This window comes from Sinohyriopsis cumingii, chromosome 2 (genome assembly GCF_028554795.1).
Source record: "Sinohyriopsis cumingii isolate HCF-2022 chromosome 2, ASM2855479v2, whole genome shotgun sequence".
Lineage (NCBI taxonomy): Eukaryota > Metazoa > Mollusca > Bivalvia > Unionida > Unionidae > Sinohyriopsis > Sinohyriopsis cumingii.
In genome coordinates, this window is record NC_142962.1 from 110,465,572 (window position 1) to 110,487,652 (window position 22,081).

General features: G+C 33.9%; 1 protein-coding gene across 5 annotated transcripts in view; it reads left to right on the forward strand.

Annotated features, from left to right (window-relative positions):
- Nucleotides 1-2,213: 2,213 nt before the first annotated feature.
- LOC149805605 (uncharacterized) overlaps nucleotides 2,214-22,081 on the forward strand; it is a 36,651-nt gene continuing 16,783 nt past the window's right edge. For 3 of the 5 annotated variants that reach the window (XM_089950234.1, XM_089950235.1, XM_089950238.1), the window contains exons 1-7: nucleotides 2,214-2,491; nucleotides 3,638-3,838; nucleotides 15,590-15,696; nucleotides 16,074-16,200; nucleotides 17,760-17,894; nucleotides 20,057-20,272; nucleotides 20,937-21,047. In XM_089950234.1, coding sequence (XP_089806360.1) covers nucleotides 2,431-2,491; nucleotides 3,638-3,838; nucleotides 15,590-15,696; nucleotides 16,074-16,200; nucleotides 17,760-17,894; nucleotides 20,057-20,272; nucleotides 20,937-21,047 — 958 coding nt within the window. In that variant the 5' untranslated portion in view covers nucleotides 2,214-2,430. Of the gene's footprint in view, nucleotides 2,492-3,637; nucleotides 3,839-6,295; nucleotides 6,612-15,589; nucleotides 15,697-16,073; nucleotides 16,201-17,759; nucleotides 17,895-20,056; nucleotides 20,273-20,936; nucleotides 21,048-22,081 lie in introns of those variants that run through there. The other 2 variants (XM_089950236.1, XM_089950237.1) reach the window with 2 other exon arrangements.

The following is a 22,081-nucleotide window of genomic DNA, read 5'->3' on the forward strand; positions in this document are numbered from 1 at the left end:
TATATATATATATATATATATATATTCATCTGACAGCTACAATGTTTGATGAACATTTGGTAATCAAGATATACACAATTGTAAAAATAGCTACTAACTTGTGGCATTCATTTGTAGGGAAAGATAAGACAACTTGCAGCCAAGCGTCAGCTCAAATGAATGATCTCGGAGCTGACATGTTCCCTTCTGTGAGTACTAGGCACATTGAATACGACCAGACTTTGTACGTTTGTAACAAATTATATTAATTTGTTCACGAATGGCTCCATCACGATGTTCACTGGCATTGTCCGACACTTACTCGCACATGATCGGTCAGAATTACAACCATAGATGAAAGTTAACTGCAGCCTATTTGAATTTGGACCAAACCTAATCTGTGGCAATAATTCCTTTGCATCCAACTGGATATTATTATGAAGTGTATGTTTCGAAAAAAAGTGATTAGTGAAATAAATTTGAATACCGATGTGTTTGTTGTTTTACCAGATTTTGAAAGGCACCATCGTGTAAATTTGTTCCGCCCACATATTGACGTAAGTCTTTCGCAACAACATCTGCATCTATCGCTTATGACTCGTCAAAAAACGTTCACTATCATTAACAAACTCGCCCCAATTTACTATTTACTCAGCAAAATGCATGCTTATTTTAGCATCCACAATCAGTCGATATCTTCATAACTCTCATTACCAAATCTAATGAAGCTATCACCAAACCAAATGATCTCATATTTTAATGATGATATATATTCCTCAGTTATAGCTCAGGTTATGTACCAAATAATATCCGAATACTAATTAACTTTTCAACAGCAATGAGTTCAACGATTTATAATTTTGCTAAATATAATTTTAAATGTCAGCTAGTTTATAATAAATATATATATATATATATATATATATATATATATATATATATATATATATATATATATATATATATATATATATATATATATATATATATATATATATACATATATATATATATATATATATATATATATATATATATATATATATATATATATATATATATATATATATATATATATACATATATATATATATATATATATATATTTCGCTTTACAGTTTAGCTCCTACTTATATATTTGGTGTAAAACAAATGTCAGTCTTTGTTGCTATATAACTTATATATGTAAAATACAAATGTTTACAATAGTCATTCCTGGCGACATGGTGGATGCCTTAAGAATAATTAAATATCGGTCAGTAACAAATCACATAAACTAAATATCAGGCTCGATATTGCACAAAGTCGGAAGTGAATTGCTTGTAAGGACGGGGCACCTTTAAACCAAGCTTCGCACCATCCACGATGTCCAGATCATACCATAACCCTTAATGGCTTGTTTATTTTCTCGAATCCACAGCACTGATATTTGATTGGTGGCTAACACAAACAATGCGTTTTAACAACTATTTCTACTCAAAGAGTCTCAGGTCTTTATATACTGCTTTGTTAGAAAAGAGCCAGATGAGTTTAGATTTCCACAAGTACACATTCGTCCATAAGTTATGATTGAGTGTCTTTTATCGATTCGTTTAATGTGTAGGAAAATATACATACACACATACATTCATATATACATACATACATACATACATACATACATACATACATACATACATACATACATGCATACATTCCTACATTTATACATAAATACATATATACATCGATACATACATACATACATACATACATACATACATACATACATACATAAGTACGTATGTACGTATATACATATATATGTATACATGCATGCATGAATACATAAATGCATACCTAGATAAATACATACATACCTAGATGCACACATACATATATGCATACATGCATACCTACATACATACATGCATACATAGGTAAGTACGCACGTACGTGCGTACGTTTGTAAATTCATACATAATTATATTGATTGATGGAAAGGAGAGTGGAAGACAGAAAGTTGAAAGTCAATGTTCTAAATAAGGGCATGTCGTTACTCTTTAATATCCTTTTAAAACATGGAAAAGTAGCACGTAAAATCACTTGATGGGACGGATGTGCGAATGGGTTAGACAAGTCATGCATTCATTGTATGTATGTATGAGCACTTGAAGAAGCTATGAAGTCATCAACATCAGAGACATAATGTTGTTACATAAGTGTTTGAATGAATCACATACACACTGGGAAAGAATTGATTGATAAAATGTAAAATACCGTACGCACTATATGCATCATTGATAATTTATCTTAATACGTATTATTGACCGACAAAGTCGTTAACATCTGGTTTATATTATATGTGGGTAGATACGATATTTAATAATCACTTATTTGAATGGAGTTTAAACAGTGGGAAGGTTCGATACATTACAGATAGTATAGCCTAGTAAACCGCTACATTCTAAGATGGCTTTCAGGGGATTGAACGTGATGAATTTGTGCAGACTCTTCTGGATCCTAATGAGCGGTAAGCTTATATGAAAGAGGAATTCATATTCTGTCATTTCATGACGTGAACATGACATGGTGTAAACGTAAATTACAGACAAAATAAATTAAATGTTAATTTGTCTTGTTTTACTGATTGCAGATTAAAATAAGATTTCTGAATTAAACATTATTCTACTCGAATACTCTAGAAGTTATCTTTACATTTAATGAGACATTGGTGTCCAAACTATCTCCCTGGACATTTCGGTTTGCTGTTATATGTGAAGAAATTTTAGAAATAGTTTACACGTTTGATAAGTATGGTAAATTCATTTTAAGTAGGACATGATCATTAGTTGGACACATTTTATATCCATTCTAATATTTAACGTATGAATACTAAGACCGTTCAGGATCTACAATGTTGTACAGAGAAGTTACTTTAAATATGAAAGAGGTAATTTTCCTGAATATTGACTTCATAATATTGATATATCGTATCAAGTATCGCCCACAAAGGTAAAATAAACAATGTAATAAACAATCAATATCTTAGCCATTGACGATATCAGCCACATAAATCAGTTAGACAGTTTATCCTTGTCACAGCTATATATCAGAAACGTAAAATGCTAACACCCTACTAAATAAATTAGTAAATGCACGTTTTGCGATGTTAACATGAACTTATGCAATTATCAATTGAGAATTAAAACTGTGGCTTGGTTGACAGGCATAAAATCAAGAAGGCACACCAAGACCGGAATATCAATTTAAATTACTTCTTTGCTACTCAGTAAATACGATTACATTCCTGTAATAATTATGAACTTTATTTTTGTTTTTGGAAAGTCCTTTCTTTTAAACATGGATGTTACCAAAGATTTTGAAGTTCTTTTAAAATATTCATCTAATAACTTTAGTAATTAAATTACTCGTTAAGTGTTTCAAATGTGGTATATCCCTAGGCACAGAATTTACTGCTAATGCCTTGGCACTAAACAGACTACCCACGATGCTGGGCAACAAACCGGCATGTCAATCCGAGCCATGCTTGTGTGATTTGCAACAAAAACCCTCGAGAATAATGAGACAGACTAAAAAGCACTCAAATTAAAATTAAATTTGAGAAACATAAAATGCAACATCAAACAATATATATTTAAAATGCAGATTTATCCAGTTTCAGCCAATGGGGAAACGTTATTGATGAATGTCAGTGTACCATGGAATGAAGCAAGGCAGTATTGTCAGGGTAATGGGAAGGCGTTTTTTGATGTAACTAAAGATGGGTATGACGATGCCCTGAAGGGTCTTCTTAACGAAACCGATCAAGCATGGGTTGCAGCCACAATGGAATTGAGTCATTTCATCAAACAACCCGGTGAGATGAAATATATTTACCACTGTTATATATATATATATATATATATATATATATATATATATATATATATATATATATATATATATATATATATATATAATGCTTTGGTATTGAAATGAGACTCGCTCACACGTTTGCTTGTGTTAAAATAGATTTGAAAATGAGTTGCATTCACCATATTCTAAATATCACATGCTCGTTCTCGTACTTTTTTTAGCGAAACAAATTCTTGCCTTTTCTTTATTTAACCATTAGTGACAGTGACAATTAATGCGAATTATTAATATAATAACAAGCTAAGCAAGTCCTCCCTCGAAATGACCTCTAAATATAGCAGTGTCATTGCAACCAGTGTTACCTTTAATTCATACATTTATTTAGTTCAAATATAAATAATACGCTTGACCAGTTCAATCATTTGTCAAGATAAAGAGGGTATCTAAGTGTTCGGGTCACTACATATATAAATCAATTGGAACGACCATCTGTGAATATTGTTTGTATGTCTCTATAAATATATAAATTACGAGTCTATATTCTTAAACTAAGTAGCAAATAAAGAGGATATCTAAGTGTTCTGGTCATTACACAAATTGAAAAGAACATATACAAATCTTGTTTGTATATCTACATCTACACATCAGTCTGTCTATCTATCTATCTGTATATGTATATACACTACGAGTAAATAATATTAAACTAAGTAACAGGAACTAATGAAAAGCAACATACTTTGTGAAATTCAACATTTTTTTCTCCAGAGAATGCTAAGTTAAAATGAAAAAATAACTACCCATTATTGCGAATTAGAACTCCTGATAAATATAGAATTTCCTACACAATTCCTAATTATTTAAATTCCTGAAAATGCTAAAATGGTGATCCGTCATCAGTCTTTTCTTGAAACAATAATATTATTCCAGGTTAGAATACACTATAAAATTCCATTGACTGTCTCTGTCGAATAATGTTATCAGGCACTATTATATATCCAGAGTAAATCTCTAATTATGATAATTTGAAGAAATTAATTCAAACCAAAAAACATAATTAAATGAACACAACATTTAATATAACTTTATTGTGCTAGAACGTAAAACACGAATGAAAAATTATTTCCGCATCATGTTTACATAGGTCTCTACTTTGCTTGAATAAGACATTATTTATTATTGGCAACATACTGAGAAAAATAATTATATAATCTGGACGACGTCAAGTTTAATAAGGAAATATAAAAAACTCAGACCCTGATCCAAATAAACATATTTATGTTTTCTACTAATTGATATTAATACCATAATCATAAGTGCATATTAGTTGTTTAGAAAATAAAATAGAAAAGTCAATTCAGGTCAAGCGGAAATTGAACTTTATTTCGGACAAGGTCAAGTCCAACATACAATGTTACATTACAATAGAATGTAATGAAAACAAATGTAAAATGCTGACTAACAAACACACAAACATGCAAAATAAATATACTTTATATATATATATATATATATATATATATATATATATATATATATATATATATATATGCAGCTGCTGGTACATGATTTTATCTCATTTTTTAATTTTTATTTATGGCTGTAACTTGTGCAGAATAGCTAAATTGTACCTATGTGACATATGGGTCCGTTAAGAGTGTACAAGCTACATGAATAGTGAAGTTCGAGATAAATTTAATAGTAAGTTATGACTAGTAGTAGAGGGCTGTTTAGGGTCTATTGGAAAATTAACATTGGCAAAAGCTTGGGATTGTATCGGGTCAATATAAGTCCCAGTCAAAAAGGTGTCCCGACGCTATTGGGTATTTGGGAATCTAGCATGGGAGGGCATGTAAATGAACAACGGGAATTTAACATGGGAATGGTACCTAGCGAATTGAACATGGGTGACGTCATGTTGTTTATAAGATTAAAGTTATTTATAGGGTGAAATGCATTTATATGGTTGATGGGGACAAACATGGACATACAGAAACAAACAAATACACATTCAAACAAAGAAGATGGAAACACTCAGAAAAGAGGACATAACTGTTCTAAAGAAAGTCTATTAGATAGAACAGAGACTCGAAAAATAAAAGTCTATTGTATGGGTACAAAACATATATGCAAGTACATACACGGGCTCTATGGCCTGTGTTTTGGTCTAAGCACTCTCCATTTACTACAGTAACATTTAGACATGAAACGAACCTATTTATTTAGTTATTAGGTCTAGTAAACTACTGTTCAAAATTAATGTTCACGCCTTTGTAAAATTCACTTCATATGCAACGTATTTACATTAAATGTTCATTTATAAGGAATAGCGAAAACAAAACAAGTAACACACAATCAAATAGGATATTTCCCATCACGTGCTGCCTTTCATTAGTAAATCTGCTGTTATGTTCATCTTGCTAGGCACACTCGTCGGTAAGCATATCAAGTGCAGTCATCGTCTTCTTCCCATGGAGGTACAACGTATGCCATATGAATGGTCACTTTTCCATCGGTGATGTCAATTTTTTCTCTCATCGTCTGCACGTTTTCAATATTCCTCACAAGTCTGGAAGAAATTAATTCTGCATGTGTGCTAAACCCGAGACATAAGGCGGGTTCAAACTGTTGTGATACATAGAGAGGCTCAAGCGACATCAATCTTTGACTTGGCACTGAGGGTTGAGTTCCTCTAGCAGTAAGTCAAGTAGGACCGTAACGAAACAGTCTGCTTCCTCGGGTGGAACGTCAAACGTGAAGTATTTCAATTTCACCGTGTAGGTATAAGTTGTCTTAAATTTTCTCGAAGTCGCTGACTGAGTCATTTGGATGCTAAAGTAGTATTTTATGTCTACTGAACACTTTTCCTTTTGAACGCACTTTGCTGTGATGGTATGGTGGTGACAGAGGTAAATGATTTTTGTTCGTTTTATTTATTCATTTGCATACTGTGGTTCATCCTTCTCGTCGCTTGTCCTTGCAATGAAGTGTCGCACTAGGAAGTCGTCCCTCTTTATAATGGGCGATATCAGCATGTTCATAATTTAAAGTCTAGTGGTCTGGAACTTGCACTGGTTGCACGTACTTTGTCATGCCGTTGGTACATAAACAACTAAAATGCGGTACTGCATTCGTGATGTGATCGTTATGCATAGCATCACATCTGTGTTTCTCGTTCGACTTGAGTCTTATGTTTGATACTTTCTTTTGTGAAATTATTGAACCTTCTCCATAGACTTAGGCAGTTACAACAAACTATCGGTCTTGGACGTTGTCCCTTTTTAATATGCTGACCAATATCGACGTGACCGTACGGTAAAGTGAAGTGATTGTGAAGCCGAACTATATTCTGGTACACGATTCGACAGACTTTATCCAAGGGTCGACATGCGATTTGGTGTGTGTTTAAACATATACTCTTGCTCTGTGCACGGTTGGTCACTTCAAAGCTTTCATCCTGTCCAAATTGCACGGTTTATATCAATACTCCAAAAGTTCACCAGTCGACTGTTGCGAGAATGGAGAGTCAATCGTTTCACTTTACGCTCCGTGTGCATATTTCCTTGCATGTACCAGTAATCGTAGTCGTAATTTATAGGACCGTCACTAGCAAATCTTAGAAACTCGTCGTCGGGTGCTCGTCCGTCCAGGCTCCTAAACGTTCACCTTCGATGTGAAGGTAAATTTGATCCAGGCGATCGATGTAGATGAAATTGTCCGTGTACAGGACGCGAACTCCCAACATTTCTAAAGCTTCATTCAATTTTAAGCGAACATGGGCTGTCACGTAAGCCTCAACGATGAAATTTTCAATGATGACATTTCGAAATTCGTCGGCTTGTACAAAGTCAAGTTCTTCTTTGTAATTGAACAGGATCAATTCCTCACGAATTACGTCCACGTGCTTATTGTACTTGGATTTGTCGTGAATCGTCTGGAAGTAGCTGGAAGGTTCTGTCAAATAGTATGTATTGGGTAAGCACGGTCGTTGTGAAATTTTGCTCCACATGAAATTTAACATCACTTTGGCAAACGATCGCCTGCCTTCGTTTTTGTTTTCTTCACGTGGTTTAGAGTGATTCCTTCCTGCACCCAGTATTTTCTTTTAATATATTTTGGTCTTCGGAAGTGTGGCACCAGGAATGATAGCCCGTGGCTTCTTGTTTTAGTTTCAAAAAGGCATCCGCATAGTCAGTGAAAATGCCTTTTTTTTAGTTTGGACACTCTTGTGGTACTGTTTAAATTTCGTACACTTCTAACAGTTGGTATCCCAAGTCCAGAGCTTTAAACAAATCCACGCTGACCCAAGTTCCCATCAAGGTGCGTTACTCCTGGGTATGCTGACAAGGCTGTTCTTGATTGCACGTTTCTGTGCAAGTACGGCACAAGGGAAACATCAATGTTCCTTGGCAATGGTGATATCAAATGGGGTGGAACAAGTCGGTGGGAGGTAAGACTTTGCACTTGATAAATCCATCGTATTGTCGTATGTTGTCAAGATCGATGTGTTACATCAGCAATTATGGGCGCCCTGCCAGAAAGTTACAACATTTGCAGACGTAATGATACAGCGAACACACGTCCAAGTATTTGATTTCTTCTCCTTTCTCCTCGTCGGCTTTGTACAGCAAACATGTAGCTTATATCCTTCTTCCGTACAAACTATGCCGCGGGTTCAGTGGGTCAACCACCTTATAACTTTCCACGATGAGATCAAACTCGAAATCGGTTTTCAAACGGTGATTGTGCTCGTGTTCCCACATTTATACCACTTGTTATCCTTGCTGTTCTAACTTTAAGCGTTGCTGACAAGTGGTTTGGCACAAGTCTTCCCTGGCCTGTTGTAAAAACTGATTTGTAGTACCACGTTGAGGGTAACAGGGGACATTCGTGAAATATGCAACCGTTAAATTCGTACACAATCTTGGGGTTTTCTAGGTCCCAACCATCCACCAAATTCGTTTTGATGATCTTTACTCATTCTACGTTGCGGGCGTGTTGGATCCATTTGTCTTCCTTGTAAAACAAGTAATGTAGCCAGCGTAGGGCTTTGACCGAGTATTGACGTTTGACAAAGTTGGTTGTTTGAGGACTGATGACAGCCAGGGTGTTTTCGGGCATGACTCGATGGCTGTATGCTAAGGAACACGCTTTGGTGATGGTGCAAGCTTCTTTCAAAGGACCAATCCTTCCTTGTTCCATGAATAGTTCTCGAAATGTTCCACATCATCGCCGTAAAATGTCCATAATATTTCTTACTAAAAGTCGAAGGGGTCCGTTGAGTGAGTTTGGTGCCAAGCGTATAAAGCTTCTCGTTGTTCGGTACGCATGTTGTCGGGGTCGTATTAGTGAGCCTCAGGCAAATGAGGTAAAACGGCGTGTTGAATGGCTTCTGTATTGAAAAAGTGCAGAAAATAACCTTTGGCTATTTCTATTATTCCAAACCATTTAAGCATTCTACTCAATGGGATGGCCAAGTAACTCATTCAATCTTTACACTTTAATTTACCCACGTTCATGGACATGATTTTTGCTCCGTTTAAGCTCGCTTTCGGACGTTCGGTATTTTGTTCTGTTTTGTATCTAAGAAGAAATTGCCCATCGTATCCCGAAAAATTGTGAGCCATCACCGTGGCATGGCGACGACAATCTCCGGAACGTTCGATGTCCTCTTGGCCACACGTCTTGTCAGTTGGGTGTAATATCCGTTGGGCGTAATCAGCTAGTGTGTTCGGTTACCGAAATAAATTGTCACGTCCTCCATGAATCGTGCGGCAGTGAGGGCAATGACTAAATATAGGCTTTTGGATTCACTTCTCTCTCCCTAAATGATCCAAGCATAAATTAGGAATGTGAATGCCGGTCTATTGCATGCATTCAAAAAAGAAAAAGATGGAATTCCCTTTCTTCTGGTCATCTTGGTCCTCTTGTTTGGAATTGTATTTTTGAATGTATCATTCGTCTCCATGTTGACAACTTGTCGACAAATGTAACATCGTTTGTTTCCCCGACACGCGTGTAACTTGGCACTATTGGTACGTATGTATTGTCCATAAGTAGGGCACAATCTCAGCAGTTGACAAGCACTTGTCTGCTGCTAACCTTGCGCCTTTATATATTGTTGGTAAGAGGTTGGACTGACACAAGTTCGTTGACACGCAGGGCAATTAACTCGTTCTTCTCCTTCTCCAGACAAGCTTGAAAGGCCAAACATCCTGAGTATTTCGATCCACAATGTTTGTGTTGCTGTCGATTGGTATAGCCATAGTCATGTTTCTCAGTAATAACTGTATCCCCGGAATGGGGCGATACTGGTAATGGCATTGAAATGTTCATCGTAATGATATACATCAATGTATTTTCCGTCCTTAAAATATTTGTCTCAAAGCAACAAAGGTCTGGACACTCCTTGAGGGTGCAATTTCAAGGTGTACCGTGTACCCAAGACGTATGGCTATATTTGCATGTCAGGAATGCCACAGGGTGTGTCATTGGATAGCTCCGCTTGCTGTAACAGGAGTTCATGCTTCACTTCGTTGTTTGGCTCGGTCCGATTGTCGAATGTTCTCCCAGTCTTATTTCCATTCTGCTGTATCGTTCTTGTCATTCATACGTTTGTCCCACAACGTTGTCAAGGGTTGAACACATTTGGTATTGAGTGTTGTTAATCTGAACGAGGCTCCTTTTGGTGCAATGAAGGTAGTCCACCAATAACATTTTTTTGCCTCCTCCTCCTTGGGGACGAGAAACGTTGGTGATGAACAGTATCGTTTTTCCATCGGTCATGTGACACTTGTCGTTGGATTGTTATACGCGTTGAATATTGTCGATGACTTTGCAAGGTGTCAGTTCTGCTTGGTTGCTATACTCGATGCAAACAGGGGACTTAAAACTGTCGTGATGAATGGAAAGTCTCAAGCGATCGTCTGTGTTGGCTTCACATTGCTGTTTTGGTGTGGTTAACAAAGAATCCCACACCTCGGCGATGAACCCCACTGCTTTCTCCACCGGTACGTCGGACCTCAAATCTTTAAACTCCATCGTGTACGTGTAGGACGTGGTTCTAACTTTTCTAGAGAAACGCTTTTCCATGTTTCGAATGTGGTAGTACTGTTCAGGGTTTAGTGTTGGTGGTGGACTTTGGTTTGGAATATGTTCTGGTCGAAGAGGTGGAAGGTGATGGTTCAGGTTCGTTCATGTCTTCGTCTGAGCGAACACTGTAAGGCGATATGTCAAGTCATTGCCTCTAACCTTCTTCTCTCTCACTGAAATCGTACGATGGTTTCATCTCGATTACTGGTTGAGAAATAATTTCACCACGTTCGTTCCCTCCTTATGATTATATCCCTCTCTACCTCTTGTTGTGATAATGAATCAGTATATTTCACTAAGGCAAGTCAAAGTCCAACAGTTAAGAATCTTGGCTGACTTGTGCGAACGACAATGGTGCGTCTTAACCATATCATGCATTTTGATGACCCTCCCATTCAGACCCTACCATAAAAGAATAAGGTTGCAAGAAAATAGCCCCTGACAGTTGGTGTCATGAAGAGAACTGGTGTGCCGATAGGACACGTACGTACTCCAGGAAACCATGCTGCTCGGCAACGATGTCTCCTTCTCTCTGTCACTTCTACTTTGTCGTTGGCCACGATGTCTATCAACCCGGATTTAACACTCATGTTCCCTCATTTGATATATTTTAAAACGAAAATATCTGTATCCCACAGTTTTCAAAACGGGCATTCGTTTGAAAAGAGTGTAATAATTGTGACTTTGCCTCAAAATATGTATTTTTTTTACGTTTATTATTGCTTTCAAGCGATTATTTATTACTCGGCCTTTCTTAATCTGGCAATCATGTTCAACAACAGACGGTACACAACATTTCGATTGTCACATTATTTTGATTACTAATCACGGTTCGATCTCTTCATCGTTTTGAGACATGGGTATGATTGTAACAAGAGTTAAAATTGCTGCTGAAATAATTATCTTACTATATTTAATCAAGAGCCTTTCGTAACGATGTGGACCGTACCATGTAGATTAACAAGTATACGACTGTACCGTTGACACAGAGCATATAATAGCAAAAGGTCATGTAAGTGTATTTGCTACGAATCTACATGTACCATATTGAACACTAGTTACAAAAGTTAATGATTGAATTATACGTTTCTGTTTGGAGATCTCTTTAACGAATTCATTTCTTCACCAAACTCCTGACTGAATACGTAAATCAAAGCTAGAGGATACATAGTCTTGATACATTCTAGTATATACTCATATTTATGGAGAGAGAATGGAATGAGGGAGGGGAGAGATAAAATGAACTACCCATTTCACTATCTGGTCCGTTTTCATGACTTGTGTGTTGTTATTATTCTTACACAAATTAACACAACTGGGTGAAGACAAAAAGCTTTGGAAAATTTAACAATCAATTTATTTCCCTATAATATCAAGTGAACAATAAAATAGCTTACAGTTGTACGGATCAAATCCAAAAACGATCCAAGAATTATAACAAATAAAACTGCTAGTAACACAACATGCAGAAAGAAATTGACTTTGAATTCCGATGAAATCAAAAATGTAAGATGATAACGTATGTTGTAACGTGCGTAGTGATGTTATGTCGACATTTATTTGTTGGATCACATACAATATTATTCCAATGTTGAATTCAGTATCATTTTCAGTGACTGTCTTTGTCCAAGAATTTTGTAGGAACACTTATGTATTTCCAGGGAAAAGGATCACTTAAAATTCAATAAAATAATCTCTCAAATTAGACTTGTTACAACATATGTTTGTAGCTTGATTGAACAATCCCTATGAAGACACACGTTATACACAAGCTTGAGACACATAACATATTCCCGGATATTTTTTCAATCTTCTAGAAACCAAATAGATTTTGGCAATAATAGAAACATGCTTGATGTCACGTAGCTCAGGTATAGCCTTGATTAAACTTAATTGATCTTACTCTTAGAAATAATGAAAACATTAAAATGCTGTTTACCGAAACTATCAATGGTTATGTATCAACGATATAAACTAGTTACAATGATTATATTTTTAGGTGTTTATCAATAACAGTCAGGTCAAGCATAACGCAACTGAATTTCTGGACAATGTCAAATCCAGTAAAGAAAGTTAAATTACAATAGCAAGTAATGGAATAACACAAATATAAAGCTAACAAACCAACAATCAAATTAAATTAAATATACAACATATAATGTTATTTCGGGTGTAATAATCAAAGTAGGGCAAATATATTGCAATGCTAGTCTGAAGGTTTCGAAATCAATTTGATTTAAGAAACACTGACAATCATCAGTTTATATCATAAAGGTACTTTTAAACGAATAGTAGTGTTTCGTAGATGTACGTGTTGTGTAACCTTTGGAGCATGACTGTATATATTGTATTTGTATTTTCTGTTCATGACAGTAAACATCTATAAAATAAGGTACTACATACATTATTTGTGTCCATGGGTGTAGATTATGTTTTAAAAAGTTTGAGCTACAGGATAAATTCATCATATATATTGAGCCGTTGACAAATTTGGAGAAATATCGTATTTACTATCAATGTCATGTGGGGTGGTAGAATAATTAAATTATTTTCCATTGGACTGGAATGACATGTGGATTATTTTGCGACATGTGCCATATGCGGTTATCTTTGGAAATGTTAGATTCAGTAGTAAGGTATACCACGTGAGTATATAGTTGAATTTTGGCATAATATAACCATCGAGATGTATATAAGCAGAAAATTGTGCAATTAATAAGTTTATGTTTGGGATTGCCTTTTCCTGTATTTTTGTTTAAAGCTTTGTCTGCATATGTGTTCAAATTTGTGTTTCGATATAATTTGAATATGGATATGTATTTGAATTATTCATTTGAAAAACAAAGTTCTCATTGCGCTAAATAATGTATGTGGGAACTATTTTGAAGTTATTAAATGGAAGTTTCGACAATGCCACTGGAACATATATGGACATTTGGCATAAAAGTACGTTCAAGGTCAAATAAGTCATTCGCAACATTTTATTATTTAGGACTTATTCGGATTATTATTGTTTTAGTACGTACTAGTATAAGTTCATCTTAAATTATCATCTTACAATGTTGACAAATACATTATTAGTTTAATACAAATGGGGTACACATTTCAGAAATATTTCAGAGAACATGCATTTTCTCTTTAAAATTCAAATTTATCAAACTTTGGAATTTCTTTGTTCCTCGTATTTTCTTTTCGTAGAGTAAATCCATCACGATTTGATAACCTTACCAAAAGCGATGACTTGTAATTTGAACCTGCAAAAGTTACTTCTAAAGATATTTCTAAACTCACAGGACCTATCCGTATAAAGCAACTGATGCAACTGGCTAATGCCAAGAGGCGAGCGATAACTAAAGGCGGTTCGTAAACGTGTACATATTATTTCATCTCCAGACATAAACCAATCATTTAAAACTTGCGTTTGATGCAAGTAACGTAGGGGTGGAAGCGTATTAATTAAGGAAGACAACAATGGTTTAAATCGTGCATTATGTTGTTCCTTTAAAATATTACATAAGCATAATTCATGTTATTATGCAATTGATATGGAGTGTTTGAATTTAAATTTGTCTTTACAACACTTTGAAGAGTATATTAATTCAGCTGTTGTACGAGTGTTCTGTTCAGTGAGCACAACATCCATACTTTCAATAACAAAATTAAAACACAAATCCGATATTTTTTGACGTCGAGTGCGACGACACAAGGCAGAACATCAACATTAGGCACATCAAGGAAAACGAAAATTGGATTGCAGTTGCACTTTCCCGATAAAAAAAAAAAAAAAAAAAAAAAAAAAAAAAAAAAAAAAATTATCATATTTTATTTGTATTTATTTATGATATATTTTGTGTCAGTGATACCAAATACTCATGTGTACCTTTATTAGTATATTACCTGTATATGCCTTAAATCAACCTATAAAGGATATTTTATTATAACAAATATATTTATTTTTTGTTATGAGGTTATATGCTATGAATACCCATATTTTATAAAAATATAGAAGCATTGCAGTATCCAAAGTGTATGTAATTTTGTTTAATCACTGTACATTGTAAGGATCATCTATAAACACCATATTACATAGTTATTTGTGTCAATGGGTGAAGATTCATTCTAAAGATAATAAGCTATAGGTAGATTTTTGCAAGTTAATGCTAACCTATATACAGAACCTGTTGACAACTTTGGAGCAATATCTCATTGGGTGTTATTAGAGGGACTTAGGTATTTCAAAACCCAATGGGTTCATTAATAAGTAGGTCATGTGAGTAGTTCTTTTGAAATATGTGATGCAGTAATAAAGTCTGTCACGCAGGGTAAAACGTGAGATACTCACGTAAAAAGACAATTTTATATGTATATAACGAGAATACTAAATAATTCTGCTTTGCGTTCTTATTTTTTAGATTCTTGTTTTAAGAAACGTTATCAAATATGCTTGATATGGTGTTTATATATATATATATATATATATATATATATATATATATATATATATATATATATATAGATAGATAGATAGATAGATAGATAGATAGATAGATAGATAGATAGATCGATAGATAGAATTTTAAAGGAGACATGTGTTTCAATTGGTCATTGGAATTACAAAGTACGCGTTTTTACTTAAATATTAACAGTACATGTCTTTTTACAGTCTGTATGAAAACGACCGGTTTGCAATTTGACAGGAAGAAGTTTGATACAAACACCATAGGAAACTGTTTGAAGTTTTGCGATGGGAATCCATTTATAGGATTGAAGGTAATGATTACATGTTGTTTCCTTATTCGCTATAATATCAACATGTTTATTGTCTACGAATCATTTTTATTTCTGAATGTGATGATGCAAGTTCTGAGCAAAAGTATTCACGCAAAAATATGTCGATGCTCTTCCGATTTAATATAAGAAACAAACAAACTGTACCAGAGTTCAAGCTTTAATTTCAACATGTAATTCTCAACCGTTGAGTAACAACATAAGATTGAATGAGATAAGTACAAGGGGAATAGACAATGAGCAATTATAAAACAAATATGATTGGATGAAATCAGCCTTAATATCCGATAAAGAGATGTAATTCACTAAAACATTATGGCAATATCAATGACTATATAAATGATGGTGCTATATTTCAGGATAGGGATTGCATTTGTTTCACGAATGCAAGCAGTCTTGAACGGTCAAAATATTGCAACGTCAAGTGCAACAATCATCCAATTCATCAATGTGGTGGAAACGAATCAATATCTTTGTATGAAAAAGGTAATATAGAGTTAAATATGTTTATCATTAAAAGTAAACCTCTATTTTACTTGCAACTGCTTTTGTAAATATAATTACATTAGAACAGGGAAACACCATATAAGGTGCCAAGTAGTTTCCAAAGCGAGTAAGTGTTGAGTGGACTGAAAATTATTAGTGTTTCAATTCACAGTCTGTGACCTAACATTATTTTAAAACCACCGGTAATCACTTAAAGAATTGCATTCCTAATTCAAAAAAAACCCATACAATTCCTATGTGGCGTGCTGGATAAAACAAGATTGATATTTCCAAGCTTGTCTTTCAAATTAAGCGGTTTTGTGTTAGGTGTCTTGGTACGTCGGATAGACTTATCGATATTTGTAGAATAGTACCTTCCATTTGGAATAGTGTGATTTCAAGAAGCAGAAAGATTCATAGGATAATAGTGAAATTTCAGTTTAGGTTGGATTTCAAGATAAGGTAGTAGTTTGTAAATCGGATTAAGATCATAGCCATTTGATCAGTAAACTGCATCGAAAGCAGAGGCATAGGTAGGTAATCTCTCATTCGAAACCATACGACCTTGGACAAAGAATTACAGGTATCATTTTAAACGTACCTTTAACGCTAAGATTATAGCTATTATACAAAAATGTATAATTGATTGGCGTTTTGTGTCTGCTAAAATCATTATTTTTTTCAAAGATTTTGCCACGAAGTAAGAAATTTGAAATTTACGGTGTTAATCATGTTTCTTTTTAGTATTTAAGACAATCATGTCTAGGAAAAACTGCTTATTTTCTCTTTTTAAAGATTGATACGTGAGGTTTTCGTACCAGCATAGTTCGTTAAATTGCTTTGAGGACAAAGGCTGCCTTAGGTTGATAATCGAGCCAATGTTTGCATGTAGTGATATAAGTTGAGATTTAGCAAGATGTCCATGAACCGTAATTCGTTTATCTTACGATTATCTGGAGGTAACCGGCATGGAAGCCTGTATATTAAGGTCTAATACATAATATTGCCCTGTCGCCTGACATAATGGGTGATTCCCCTGTTTCTTTAGATGGATATATATATATATATATATATATATATATATATATATATATATATAGAGAGAGAGAGAGAGAGAGAGAGAGAGAGAGAGAGAGAGAGAGAGAGAGTTATATGCATTGGCTTATGAATATGAATCCTTTTTCTGTCTCTTGTGATAATAATAATATTATTTTCAATCTCTTTCTTTTAAACGTAAGTATTTAACTTGCAGACTTTTCAAAACTTGGTTGTTATAATTGATAATATATTGATGAAGGACATGCTATATAGCCAAATTAAGAGCTACAAAATATATAATTCAAATCTAGAGACATAAACTAAAGAAAGATGTCAGTCTTTACAAGTAATCTTATTTACAGAAATTTGTTTTGGTTTTGTTATTTTCATTTTTGACAGCTGATGCTCTTCCATGCCCTGTAGCTATGCAGGTTGTATTTAGGTGGTGTATACTGTTGGTATATATAATATGGTTAAATGTACGTATCATACAACTAATAAATGCGACTGTCTCATTGCAGTCGATACGTCCTATACCAAGACGATAGCACCCAATGCTAATGAATGCGTCTACGCAAAGAAAAGTAGTACAAGAACGAAGTTGTTTACGGCAAGCTGTGTATGGCAAATTGCGGACGGAGGAATATGTGAGGGAGGTACGGGTCGTAATTATTTACTTATTTTTAATGTCAATGTTTCTTCTTAAAACACAGCGTATGACGTTCCACATCCATGCAATTATTGGACGAGAATGTGGAATGTAAATCTCCAATTTCGATGGTACTCTGGTTTTCGAGATAGGTGTCCTTCATTCTTATCTGCCTTATTGAATTGTCTTTTCCTACTGACACTTTAAACGTTTTAATTGTTTTTTAAATAATTTAATTTGTCAATTGTTTTATGAAAATGGCGTTGCCCGCTTCATCTACCATTTTTTTGATCTATTGTTATTTTTCACTTCTTGTTTCATGACACATACTTTAATGTAGGTCACGTCACATACTTTAATGTAGGTCACGTCACATGATGTTAATGTCCACGCTCTATATGTATTTTTTAAATAGTCAATTGATTAGTTTTGTTTTGTGTAGCTAATTATATCATTGGACGCACCTAACCACTGGAAATCCGTCTCGTTAATTTTGAATCATAACTATTCTTCAAAGCACAATAATTTGAATATCATTTACATGTTATCTATTGGCACAATATATCAACAAACTTACTCTCTGTACATTAGCTCACTAGTTATAAAATGAAGTTATGTGTGTGTTATGTATGTTTGATTTAATTTATATTTGATTGACTTTAAAGTGTGTTTGTTAGTTTCGCAATTTTGTTTTCCATTACATAGTATTCTAAAGTTGTCTAGAATAGAGTTCAGAGATTGTTTTCTTTTATTTTTTTACGTAAACAACTATATAGGGACATTGTATATATTGCTGACATAGTCCCTGATCTTGATTCAGACCTAGTGATAGTTTCTAATAAACGACCTTCTTATTTTTTTTAATATTATTTATCAGAGTAAGATTCATAAAGAGGTGACATGGTCATTTCTGGCCAACATGTCAAATAACATGTATCAATTAGGTTTCTCCAGAGTATCGACCTACATCGGGGCATCTCTTGTGTGCTGTAGCTAGAATTATAATTGATGTTTTGAGAAATAACTGTTGTTCTTGCTATAACACTGGAGATGTCCAAGTGTTGTATGTTATGACCAGTCTTGGGGTTAATTATTTTACTTTTCATTAAATTAATTGGATCCCAAAAGATTATTTTTTCCATAGAAATAACGGTTCACTAAATCAAATACTTAGATAAAAAAATGTATTGAAATTTATTCGGAAGTCAAAACTGGAATAATATTTTATGTGATTTTACAAAGAATTGTTGACCCATCAGAACGACGCGGGCCACATCATACGTCATCACTTTCCATTTTAGATTTCATCGGGACTCAAACTCAGAATAATGTAGAACTTTTTAATCATAGGATCTCTATGCTTTAATTATTTGATTTATTTGGCATTGATTCGTACAGGTGTAACGTTTTGTTGAATTTTTACCATTTTTACCTTGTTTATTATATGAAAATAACATATTTGTTAAATTTTATAAAGGTTGTTGTCTTCACTTTTCTTGTTACATTTTCTGAGAGGCTAGACTTGCAACAGTGTGTGTATATGTGTGTGTGTTTGTGTGTGTGTGTTTATGTGTGTGTGTTTATGTGTGTGTATGTGTGTGTATTTATGTGTGTGATACAAAGACAGTCTTTACCTCGAATCATTCATATCGGAGAAATTAGGACCAGTCTATATAATTGTTTGTATATTGTATCTATCTAGCTTTTTTTTAATGAGCTCTACCGTTGTTTTTCTTTTATTTGATAAATGTTTGATTAACTGGTAAATTGGTGGACATCTCTCGTTTTGATATAAATGTTTAGAATATACAGGCTAATTATGGTGTTTAATTCTTCATATTATTTAATATGTTTCGAGGATACAACTTTTTGTTATTTCTCTAGAACGAAATTTCAGTCGTTACTTACATGTTCGAATGGGCCTTTATGTTAAATGGTGCTCTTATCATACTGACAATGGGATAATTGTTAGTTGGACATTTAAGGTCGTGATATGAACCGACACAGGTATCCATTAAAACGGGCGCCCAGTAAATACAAATGATTAATATTACATACAGTATCTGTTGAATTACTCACAGTTTGGTTCATCACATTCATTATGTATTCCCATGTCTTAGTTTATTCACATTTCTAGGCAATTACACTCCTAGGCAATTACACTTCTAGGCAATTACACAGAATGCACTGCTCGTAAGTGGACACCTTTTGGGAAAGAACTATGTAGGATGGATCTACTAATTCCTTTCGGATGGAACCAAACAAGGACATTTTGTGCTGATATAGGAGGACAACTGTCATCACAAATAGAATCGTGGAGGATGAAAGACAATTTGACATACTGGTTAGGAATTCGTCGTATACCAACATTCCATAGAGCAAACGGTAAGAAACAATTCTTTAGAAAATAAGATACATTTTGTTTTATCAAATATATCAATGTACAAGTATATAATTTTTTATGGGTAAGTATGATATGACGTCATAGTCTTTCAAAATTGATTCCCCTGAGATCCTTATATGTTTCACATCTTGTTAGATTTCTCTTACGCAACACAAATACATGTATGGGGACAATTCATTCAATGACAATTTATTCTAATTGAAGGATTTTTGTGCGTTGAAACTCAATGTAATGCCTGTAAGTGTAGATTCAAAAATATCTGCAAGATTTGTTATACATTAGAGACTGTACCATTTCATAAGTAACAACACGCTAAAAGGGAAGTGAAAAATGTCTTAAATGACGAAGAAAACGTATAACTCAGGGAAAGTATATAAATCTGAAACGAAATATAATTATATAATTCTAAAAATAAGAAATTTCTTTATTACCTCTGGTGACATGTTAGCTAGAAACCTTGTTCATAGAGGCAAAGACATGTGAATAAGAAAGCAGATTTTCTGGAGGAGATAATTGTGTGATTTATACATTTTAAATTGGTCCATATACCTAGTTTTAACGGTAATTTTGATATATGATTTAATATTTGTTTACACTGTGTTCGAATCGATATATAAATGTTTAAATTTTCAAATAAATCATTAGGTCTACAGCTCAATAAAAACGACACGTATTGTGCAGTTGCCCGTAAAAAGGGAGACGTAGTGTTGATTGAGGGAGAAGACTGCTTAAAGAAAAATGCCATTGTATGCCAAGGTAACTCTCTTTTATTTCAAATATTATACAAAATTAAGACTAAATCTGAACTGTTGGGTCTTTTCCGGTTTCATGTCCAATCACGAATATCACGTAGCACCGGCCCAGATAATGACAATGAAAATAAGTACAACCGTAACTTTAAGATCAAACAAAGTATGCATTTGTGTATAAAAACATAAATTTGAACATGCTCAAAATTCTTTATTTTACATTTTTGGTTTATGTCAAACTTATTTCTTGAGATACATCATTCCATTGAGCCACATGTAGATTGTATTGTCGTCAGTATGTCTTATGTCTTATGTATGTATGTATGTATGTATGTATGTATGTATGTATGTATGCATGTATGCATGTATGTATGTATGTATGCAGGTATGTAGGTATGCATGTATGTATGTATGTATGTATGTATGTATGTATGTATGTATGTATGTATATGTATGTACGTACGTGTGTGTGTATGTATGTATGCATATATGTATGTATGTATGTATGTATGTATGTATGTATGCATGTATGTATGAAGGTGTGTATATAACACAGGTCAAACAAATTATTCTGATTTGAAACAATTATTTTATCAATATGGGGATGATATCATCAATTTGTTTCATAATAACTCAATTAAATGATTAATCACCTTCTTGATATGTTGTTTGATATATTATATGTTGATAACTTCTAATGAAATGTGAACGAGATCTTCATTTAAGCATTTTCAAATAATTAATATCCAATATTATCAGGATCCCCAACTAACGAATCACATTTAAAGTCAACACTGCGTAGTAGTTTAAAGTTACCGCCTCTCAAAATATTCACAATTACTCGAAACAAACTGCAAGTTATATTTTCCCATAAAGAGTTATAAGCGTGATGTCGATGACCAAATAATCAATAAAACCTTTGCTGTTGCACTTACGTCACGCGACTTTCCTTGTACAAAGCACCTAAGATCATTTAAATGGAGTAAGTATGTTTGTACACTTGACTCAAATATCAATTGTTTTCCGAGTAATTAGCTGTTA